Source organism: Elephantulus edwardii, unplaced genomic scaffold (assembly GCF_000299155.1).
Source record: "Elephantulus edwardii isolate Elephantulus edwardi_28Jun2011 unplaced genomic scaffold, EleEdw1.0 scaffold00056, whole genome shotgun sequence".
NCBI classification, from domain to species: domain Eukaryota; kingdom Metazoa; phylum Chordata; class Mammalia; order Macroscelidea; family Macroscelididae; genus Elephantulus; species Elephantulus edwardii.
This window is the reverse complement of record NW_006399806.1, coordinates 7,186,353-7,197,533: the sequence shown is the minus strand read 5'-3', so window position 1 is coordinate 7,197,533 and position 11,181 is coordinate 7,186,353. Positions and strand designations below refer to the sequence as shown.

The following is an 11,181-nucleotide window of genomic DNA, read 5'->3' as shown; positions in this document are numbered from 1 at the left end:
ACAGTGCAGGAGGGGATGACCCTTGATTCAGTGACTGGGGTAATCGGGATGGGTGTGTCAGAGGCCATGAGATTGGCACAGGATAGAGCAGGGTTTAGGGCTGTTGTACATAGGGTCGCTCCGAGTCACAAACGACTTGACGGCACATAACAACAACAACACCACACACACACACACAAATAGAACAAAAATTAAAAAATTTAAAAAAACCCACCAAACTATACTCAAATATGAAAACCTAGAGGAAGGGATAAATACTTAGAACTTCACAGTCTACCTAAACTGACACAGACTGAAATTGAATACCTGAACAGACCCATTAGAAAAGAAAAAAAATTGAGCAGGTAATAAAACAACTTAAAAAAACCAAAAAAGCAAAAAGCCCTGGACAAGATGGTTTTACAGGCAAATTTTATCAAACATTCAGAGAAGAATTGTCACCAATTCTACATGAGTATTTCAGAAAATAGAAAAATATAGACTTCTCCCAGACTCATTCTATGAAGCAAACATAACCTTGATACCAAAGTCAGGTAAATACACCAAAATATAAAATTATAAGCCAATATCTTTTATGAATACAGATGTGAAAATCCTTAATAAAATCCTGGCCAATAGAAGTCAACAAATAATCAAAGAAATCCCATGACCCAATGGGATTCATAACAGGTTTACAAGGATAGTTCAACATAAGAAAAACAATCAGTGTAATTAATCCTATTAACAATGAACAAGAATCATATGAATTTATCAATTGATGCAGAAAAGGCATTTGACAAAATCCATCACCATTTCCTGATTAAAACACTCAACAAAATAGGATTAGAGGGGGAATTTCCTCAACATAGTAAAAAGTATGTGTGCAAAACCAAGATCCAAAATCATTCTTGAGAATGGAGAGAAATTATAGAAATTCCCTTTGAGAGCAGGAACTAGGTAAGGATGCCCACTATCATCTCTCCTATTCAATATTGTATTGGAAGTCTTAGTGATAGAAATAAGAAAAAAGAAGAAAATGAACAGGTATTAAAATTGGTAAAGAGGAGGTAAAATTATCTCTATAAGCAGATGATGTGATATTATACTTAGAAAACCCTAAAGATTCAGCGAGGAAACTACTTGACATAGTCATCCAGTACTGCAAACTGGCAGGATACAAGATCACAGAACTGGAGCTAAGAAAAACAATACCCACTGTAATAGCCAATCACAAGATTAAATACTTGGGAGAAATCTATCTAGAAACACAAAAGACCTATTAAAAGAAAATTACAAAACATTACTACAAGAAACAAAAAGACACCTGGAGAAATGGAAGAACATACCATGCTCTTAGATAGGAAAACTCAATATTATATAAAGGACAACTCTACCAAAGGCAATCTACAAGTTAAAGGAAATCCCAATACAAATACCACTTTCGTTCTTCAATGAGATGGAAAAGGCAATTTCTAATTTCATCTGGAATGGAAAGAGATCCTGAATAAGAAAAGCACTCCTGAAAAAGAGAAACAAGGTAGGAGGGATCTTACTCCCTGATCTCAAATTCTACTACAGAGCTATGGTGGTCAAGACAGTGTAGTAATGGTACACATAGATCAATGGAATAGAACCCAGAAATCAGCTCATCTACCATGGTCAACTAATATTTCACAAGGAGATGAAATCATTTAAGTGGGAAAATAAAAACCTCTTTTACAAACGTTGTTGGCAATATTGGAAAATTATATGCAGAAAACTCAAGCAAGACCCACACCTCACCCTACACAAAAACCAACTCAAAGTGGATCAAGGACCTAAAAGTAAAACCAAGGATGATAAACTTAATCAGAGAAACACTTGGAAGAACTTTAGAGGCCCTAATCCACAACATGAACAATCTTCCAAGCATCCTAAAAACCCTAAAACCAGGAGAGAATAAAATAGACCAATGAGACCTTCTAAGAATGAAATCCACATTATGCACATCACAAAAACTTCTTCAACAAGGTTAAAAGGAAAACCACAGCTGGGAAAAAATATTTGGTAATGACATGTCTGATAAGGGTCTATATCTAGAATCTATAGAACACTACAGCACCTCAACAAGATAAAGGCAAACAATCCAATTGAAAAATGGGCACAGGATATGAACAGATGCTTCATCATATAAGACATTCATATGGCAAACAAACACATGAAGAAATGTTCAAAATCCCTAGCTCTCAGAGAGATGCAAATTTAAACAACTATGCTATATCATCTCACTACAGTAACAATAGCAAAGTTCAACAGAACTGCGAACAATGAATGCTGCTGAGGTTGTGGTGAAATTGGAACAATTAGTCACTGTTGGTGGAAGCATAAAATGGTGCAATCACTCTGGAAAGCAGTGTGAAACGTTCTCAAAAAAGTTGGAAATAGAAATATTATTTGACCCAGCAAATTCACTACTGGGTATATATATCCTAAGGAAACCAGAACTACCACCCAAACAGATATATGCACACTTATATTCATTGTTGTGTTCACACTAGCAAAGAGATGGGAGCAAACCAAGTGCCCATCAACAAATGAATGTATAGAGAAACTGTGGTATAGTCACACAATGGAATACTACACAGTACTGAAAAACCGAGGAACTCATAAAATATTATAGAAAATGGGTGACCATGGAGGACATTATGCTGAGTGAAAGATCTCAGTCACAAAAGGACAAATACTGCATAGTGAGACTGTTATAAAACATAACTGACATGAAGGTTGGGGGGAACTAAGAAAAGAGGGTATAAGTAATGAACAATGCATTTAAATAGAGAATGGTAAGAACTGTCTGAAAGAAATATGTGATTCGGTATTATTTTCATGGCAACAGTCCAGAATAAGAGGTGCATAGCAAAGTGGACTGAGGGGTGGGAGGAGGGAGGAAAATGTGCAATAATGAAAGAATCTTTTTAAAGTGAAAAGTGAACTAGGAAGGGGGGCGTAGGGAGGAAAATGTGAAAAAAAATGAATGACTGCAAATTGAAATTTTTTCTGTAAACTTTCCTTAATTTATCAATTTAAAAACCCTCAAAAAAAAAGAAATAAAACACTGCCATATCCTGTATCACTGACAAAGCACAGAAAAAGGACCAAGTGACTACCTTTATATATGTAAAAAAAAAAAGGAATGAATAAAATCGAACACCTCAAAACATGGTCATATTTGTTTTCATTTTAGTTTAGTGATTTTAGGGTTGGTTTCCCTCCTCTCATTCATATTTTGCACACTTCTTTATTCATATTGAGTTTCATATTATCATTCCCTTCAACAAACATGGGGGGAAAGAAGTTAGAGCACAAACAAAGGTGTAATCTTTCAAAGATCATTGGGTTATGTATGTAGAAGATCCAGAACATGTCAGTCATGTTTTATAACAGTGTCACTAGATAGGAAAAATTGTTGATGATTCAAGTAAGAAAATGTTACTCCACTAATAGGGCCATTGATTGAAAGATATAGAAACTGCCTTGAAGAATCTTCCATGTTGAAATTTGAGACAATTTAAAGAACAAAAGCAATGGTAACAAAGGGTAAAATATTGCCACAAATAAATTAATAAATAGAAACTAACCCCTAGGGCAAAACAACACACACAGCACAACTCAAAGCACCCTTTGATGAAAACAAAATTACTGTTGCACTGTAACCTCTTTACTAGTAGGAAAGAAAGGATATGTTCATCCCTCTTTTAAATTGCTTCTTCTTTATAAGTTTAGGATTGAAATTTAATCCTAATAAATACCCAATAACCTAAAAAAAACTTCACAAGGAGATAATTGTCACAATACGATTAATCTTGTGTACGTCTGTTACATCAAGTAAGGATATTTCTGTGTTGAATTCTTAGTAAGTACAAGGATCTAAACATTAGGTTTACTACAGCTAAAATTAAGTACATTAAGTACATAATATATTTTCTCCATTTCCCCCTTTTCCCCCCTGCTTTGAGCTGTGGTATTGGAGAAGAGTATTGAATATACCATGACTGCCAAGAAAAAAACAGATTCATCCTGAAGAGGGTTAAACCAGGCTGCTCCTTGGAGGCAAGGATTCTGGGACTTTGTCTGACATACTTTGGACATATTGTAAGGAGGGACAGGTCCTTGGAGAAGGACATCATGCTTGGGAGGGAGGAGGGACGGCACAGGAGGGGAAGACTCTATGAGATGGACTGATTCAGTGACTGGGGTAATCAGGATGGGTGTATCAGAGACAGTGCGATTGGCACAGGACAGAGCAGGGTTTAGGGCTGTTGTACATAGGGTCGCTACAAGTCACAAGCAATTCGACTACGCATAACAACAACAATACCATCATTCTAATGACAGACAGAACAGAAATCTGTCATGCAAGGAAAAAATAAGTGAAAGTATTCCAAGGCTTGGAGAGAAAGAACACAATAACATAAAGACAGCTGTGGCAATTTCAGACACCAGTGCAAGTAGGCGGGAATATAGGGTGCACAGTGGTAGCTGACCTTCAGGATGTGGCTAGAAACCCAGAGATGGTCCCTAAGATGAGATACTCCCAATATGCTTAGGAAGAAAATAATTTATAACACAGTTGTAGATGTGATAAGCAACATTTCTGTTTGATCTATTCTACAAGTTTTGAAAGAGTCTACAAAGCTCTGAAATCAATGCTAAATTGTGATTCTGAAGAAGTAAACCCATAAAATTTCCTTCCAGGGAAATTTTACAACCAATGATATTTATAGACCAAAAAACAAAACAGTTACTCATACCAGACCTACACACTACCAATGAAAAGGATGCCATTGTTTGGGGCTTCTGGAAAGACCACAGCAGGGAATATTATTCAAAGAGAAGATCCTCATCCTTCTCTTTAGCTAGAAGATTAAAAGGCTCTATCAGCTTTTCTCCAGCCACTCTTTGTTGCTTCCCGTCCTTCTCAGATTTTCCCATAAGAATCATTTTCTTCTCTTGAATTTTCTTTAACCATGTTCAATAACATTTACAAGCCTGTTGGTTATCTTAACAGCTGAATGCAGAGTGACAAATGAAGCCTGCAGTGAAGCGAGTTCCACTACTTCAGCATAATTTCTCTTTAACATCACCAACTTCCCCCATCTCTGGTTGAACCAGTCAATAATAGCTTTCAGTTCCTTCCTGGTAATGTTCAAATACTGGCAAAGTAATGACTACCACATTGTCTTTCTTAGTATGAATCTTCACCTGGGCTTTGTTGACCTTCTGGATAACTGTGGTGCTAAGTCCCAGGCTATGAACTTGGTCTCAGCTAGTCAAAAAGCAACTTTTCTCATTACTTCACCCATCAACATTTTAATCTCTATACTTTCTTTAGGATATGTCGAAATGAAAGAGTCAAAGCATCAGATTTTTACTTGAAGAGGTATCTGTAACCTTTCAATGGAGACTTCATGAGAGTCTGTGCCATTTGAGAGAGACAGATTTCAATTTGGTCTTTGCCTGATATTTTGGCAATTATAATTCTGCTCAAATACCCAGCCTAGCAATTGTAGCTTCACCAGATCCATTTTAAATGGAAAAATTATTTCAAAATTCAAGTAACAAATAATTTCTTCCCTTAACTATAATTTAAAATTTTCTGTAAGATGTAACAAATAGTTTTATTCCATTTGACTTTTGTTTGTGTTAATAATCAAAGTTCAAAAGAAAAACTGAATCATATTTGGTCAGTTTTGAGTATGTATAAAGATAAATATTTTCTTTCACGGAAACTCTAGTTGCTTGGTGATAAGGGGCTGCATTGCCAACCCATAAGTACATGGTTTGAAACCTCCACTTGCTGCATGGGAGCAAGATGGGTAATCTCCTCTGGTATGATTAATGTCTCTGAAAACCCACTGGAGGGTAAGCTATGGATCAGTTCTGGCTCACCAGCACCCAACAACAACAATGATTTCTTGCAATTGACCACTGTAGATAATTTCATGTGGTAACAGAAGACAGTCATTTAGGATAAGATAGCAGAGGAACAGTAAGAAGATTGAATTGAATGAAAGACGGCCAGTTTATGTTAAACTAGACACAAATTTGGATATATATATATATATATACACACTACTAAGGCTGACTTTGAGAAAAATAGGAGTCCAAAAGTATTTAATTGTGCTCATGAGGAACCTATACCTGGACCAGGAGTCTGTTGTGCAAGCAGAGCAGGGAACATTGCATAGTTTAAAATTAAGAAGAAAGTGAGTTAGGGTTGTATTCTCTCTCCGTAACTATTTGACCTGTATGCTAAGCAAATTATTTAAAAAGCTGGAATATATGAAGAGGAGTGTTGCATCAGGATTGGAGGGAAATTCATCAATACCTGTGTTTGCTGATGACACAACCTTGCTTGCTTAAAGTGAGAAGGGCTTGAATCATTGTTGTAGAATATCAAGGAATGCAGCCTTTAGTATGGATTGCATCTTAATGTCAAGAAAACAAAGGTTCTGAACACTGAACTGAAAAGCAATGTCATGTGGATGGAGGGGAGATTGAAATTGTCAATAGCTTCATCTTACTCAGACCCACAGTTTACAACCTTGGTACCAACAGTCAAGATAAAAGGAAACACATTGCACCCGGAAATTCTGCAGTTAGGAACATTTCCAAATAATTGAAGAGTAATGATGTCAGTATGAAGACTAAAGTGCGTCTGATCCAGACCATGGTGTTTCTGATTATTGCTGTGCGTCTGAGAGCTGGATAATGAATAAGGATGGGAGAAGAACTGATGCCTTTGAGCTGTGGTGTTGGGGAAGAGCATTGAACATCACATGGATGGCAAAGAGAACATACAGATATGTCTTGGAGAAATTTTGGAGGCAAGAATGATGAGGCTTCACCTCATATACGCTGGGCTATTGCTAGGAGGGCCTATTCCTTGGAGAGGGAAATGAACTAGGAAGGGTGGAGGGTCGGTGAAACATTTAAATTGTTAGCTATGCATCTGGAAGTTGGACAATGCATAAAAATGACATTAAATTATTGTGTTGGAAAAGAGTACTGATGTCCTAAGTAGTGCCAAAAATACAAAGAGGTATGTTTTGGAGAAGGAACAACCAAATTGCTCCTTAGAAGTAAGAAGAGTGAAACTTTCTCTCACTTCTTCTACATTGGGGATGTTTTTTGGAGAGGACAGTCCTTAGAGAAAGACCTCCTGCTTGGAGAGGTTGAGAGTTAGTGAAGGAGAAGACCATCAGTGAAATGGATTGGCATCGTGGTAATAATAAAGAACTTATGTATCAAAGAGATGATGGGGATGACACAGGATAGGACAGGGTTTAAATCTATTGTTTACAGGGTCACTGTGAATAGACTAGAAGGCACCTAACAACAGTATACATGAAGGGGGTGCTCTGGTGACCTCTATGATAAAGAGTGGTGCCACCAATCCAAAGGAAAGAAGTTTGAATCTACCAGTTTGAAACCCAGTTTGAATCCAGCAGTTTGAAAAGGAGAAAGATGGACAGTCTCTTCCTATGTGATTTACACCCTCTGAAACTCACTAGAGGGTTAACTACATGTTGGTTCTGAATTTAAAATAAGGAAAAACATCCATTTCACTAGGAAGGAGCCTTGATATAATTACCAGGAAGTCCTTGAGGAAAGAGAAACTATCTACAGCCTCGGAAAACTAATGGAGAATCAGTTATGAGTTGACTCTGACTCAATAACAGTAAAAACAAATACATTTAAGAAAATGGCTATAGTGTGAGAGATTATTCTTTGATTTTGCGTGTAGAAGTGAATCAAGGACTTGTGGAAATTATGAGGAAAATACAATGTAAACCCAACCTACATAAATGATGTGGAGTGTGCAGTGAAGGATTTGGAAACTGTTTTGACTTTCTACTTTATCTTCATACCATAAAATGTCCACAAGTGCCTTCCTTGACAAATAAACCAGCATCCACTTACCAGAATTTTGAAATACAGCATCAATCTTTTGCTCAACTCCTGGAAAGTCCTCAGTTATTAGTCTGGGGAAACCTTGATCCATGGACTGGCTATCCTCATCAAATCTGCACCAGAAGAAATACAGTTTAGTATTCAGTGAATCCCCTGTAATCAATCAACATAAAGTAACATTAATGCTCCAGTGTGAAATCCTCGATAAACTTTTCAAGTGTCGTTAAGGACTACAACAAATGTGACTTTCCATGGCTTATTAAATGCATTATTTCAAACCGTATTTTCCCTAAAAATAAATACTCTGCTCTTCTAGAGGGTCTAACCATGTGTTTGAAGTTCGTTTCTAAGCCTCAATATGTAAAACTTATTTGTGGCCCCTTTCTATAGTGGTCCTTTCAGCCAAAAATATATGAGGATTGTGTGTTATGTGTTGCACTGGTAACCAAAATATCAAATCTACCAGAGCTCTACAGGAGAAAGATGGGAAGTTTCAGAAACTTTATGAGTAGTTGTGAGTTGGAATCAATTAATTTGCAAATGGGTTTAGTTTGGAGGTTTGAGTTTACATAAGGAATCACATACAGGAAACAAAGTAAATGAACTTATTTGGCAAAATAGAAATTCTTGACTCTACTGACTTTGTCTCTAGAACATGTTGTATTTGGGGTTCCTTTGCAACTTAATGAAAAGAAATTCTGCTGCCAATGCAAAGGTATGCTGTTTGAATCCGCCAGCTCCTCTATGACAGCAAGACAGACAACCACCTCCTATTTGATCTCTTGCCTCTTAAAACTCATAAGAAGCTCAACTAGGGATTGATTTTAACTTCAAGGGACACAATAACAATATCAACGGCAGCTACATGGTGACTAGCAGAAAGACAAGACAAATGTGACCTCTGACCAGAAGTCTGGACCTGAGTTGGTGTCTTCTGATGTATTTTGCTCCTTGGAGATATCATTCATTGATTAGCTTTCATGAGAATTCTTTGTTATATCTAAGGCATTGACAAACTGTTAGTAGTTTTCAGAAAATTTGACGTTAGAGGAAATTAGAGAGGGTAGAATTTAGGGATTTTCTTAGAAAAAGAAAAGAAACATCCTAATTAGGATCCCTACAAAGTCATTCTTATTCTGTATTACCTCCAGTATTTCTCCTTTATGAAAAAGTAGGTTTTCCTGTTATCCTTATCAGAAAAAGCTGCATCAATTTTCTGGACGGTTGGAGGAAAGCCCAGTGTGTAGATGCTTCTTGGATAATCTGCTTGCATCTCCAGGAGTTTCATGGCCCAGAACTGATTTCCTTTTGAAAAATAAATCCAAAACATTTTGATTGAAGGCTTTCAGTGTTAGAAATTACTTTAATGTGCTATCTTATTAAAGATGAAAGCTTACTTTAAATTCCAATCAACAATCCAAATAGGAAATGATTACTAAATATGCTTTATGTAAATCAATGAGTAAATAAGACCTTTATGCATTATACCTATTATCCATAAATTATAATCATCAATCTTAGTTTTTTCCTTCTAATTGTTGATAACACCTTAATCTGAATTTACAATCTAGACCTTCCCCCACCCCTCACGCTTCACATGAACCTGTCAGTTGGTTACTATATGCTGTCCATTGTGTATTTCTCTGGCTGTGACTATGCTGGATGATTTGTGCTAGTCTGAGCAGTTGCAGGGAAACCCTTACTTTTTAGCAATGAGTTCTTTCTATCTTGAAGAACCAACTTCCCAATTTCTGCTTGCTCTCTACATAGAAAAGCTTTTTTTCTTTTCAGATTTATTTGAAACATAACAACTTTTTCAGGAAATCAATTGTGTCAGGAGTAATCTCGGATTCTCCTGGATTCCCTTGGAGCTAGATTAACTCTATCCCATCATTGCTAACCATAAAGGTGCATATCTCCAGCTTCATTCCACAAGCATCTCTGTGGAAGAAAGATGAGCAGTCTTCTCCCATGGAGATATCTAGACTCAAAAACCCAGTGAAGGTTTGCTTTCAGTTGAAATTGAGTAAACGGCAGGGAGTTAGTGCTAATGACATTCTTTCTAATCCCTCTCTAGTATATGAGCCTCCTTTAATCATGATCTCCACTGACTAGCACAGCACCTGGAATACAGTAAACCCTCCCAGATGAACAAACAGTAACGGGCAAGAGCAATGATTTATAGTGATATAACTCTTTATAATTTAGCATGAAATTTCACACGCTTTCATGTAATTATAAAAAAGAGGAAATTATGACATAGACAAATATAAAAATTCAAATCCCAGTTGAATTGGGCATATAAAAGTTCTTCAAATAACTTATAATTTAATTTAAAAAGTTTGAATGGAAAATTTTGTAACTTACACTTGCATTCTTGAAAGGGAGATAAAGCACAAGTTGGGAAGACAATTTTTATAAGCTTAAACATTCACATTAAGAAAGAAGATCAAGCTTCTTGGGTCAGCAGAGTTTGAGGGAACCCCAAGACTGTAGACCTTTGTCAGTGTGGGAACCTAGAACAAAAACCACCTCTGTGTCTCAACTTTCAGCCAAACAATTAACAAGACAAGAAGAGAAATAATGTCACCAGGGAGGCACTGAGAATAATCAACAATAAAATTACATAAGAACAAAAGGACAGGAGTCACTCAGAGATAAAGCGCAGAAGCAGAAAGAGGTAGGATTGGATTAGTGGAAACAGGAATCACAAAGGGGAAATGAGAAGAGTGCAGTCACATTGTGAGTATTCTAAAAAATGCCATAAACAGGACTTGTAAATGGTGGATGAAAAACCAATTGACTTTTTAACTTTTACTCAAATTATTATTAAATAAATAATAAAATGTCTATTTTTTCTTCCTTAAAAAGAATATTTAAAAAAAGAAGAAAAACTGCCATATAATGAGTTAAACAACAAACTTATGAAGGTCATAATAAGCATATGGGACAGAAAGGAAATGAAATGAAACTATAACAAAACAAAACCTATAGTTAATTCTTTAATAATCTTACAAAATTGTTGTTGTTGTTGTTGTTGTTATGCGATGTCGAGTCACCTGCAACTCATAGTGGCCCTATGTACAACAGCCTTAAGCCCTGCTCTATACTGTGCCAATCTTAGGGTCTCTGACAAACCTACCTCCATTACCGCAGTTCCTGAATCAATCCATCTTAGTCTTCCTCTCTTGCGCTGTCCCTCCTTCTTCCCAAGCATGACGTCCCTCTCCAAGTACTGGTCCCTCCTTG

At 36.5% G+C, this 11,181-nt stretch overlaps 1 protein-coding gene and 1 pseudogene across 1 annotated transcript in view; both read right to left on the bottom strand.

The window, feature by feature from the left end:
* The window catches only part of MMP10 (matrix metallopeptidase 10 (stromelysin 2)), a 39,708-nt gene that overhangs the window by 15,238 nt on the left and 13,289 nt on the right, over positions 1 to 11,181 (bottom strand). Inside the window, exons 8-9 of the mRNA XM_006887353.1 lie at positions 9,078 to 9,237; positions 7,942 to 8,045 (exon numbers count right to left, since the gene is read on the bottom strand). Coding sequence (XP_006887415.1) covers positions 7,942 to 8,045; positions 9,078 to 9,237 — 264 coding nt within the window. The remainder of the gene's footprint in view (positions 1 to 7,941; positions 8,046 to 9,077; positions 9,238 to 11,181) is intronic.
* Positions 4,980 to 6,871, bottom strand: LOC102853582 (annotated as a pseudogene).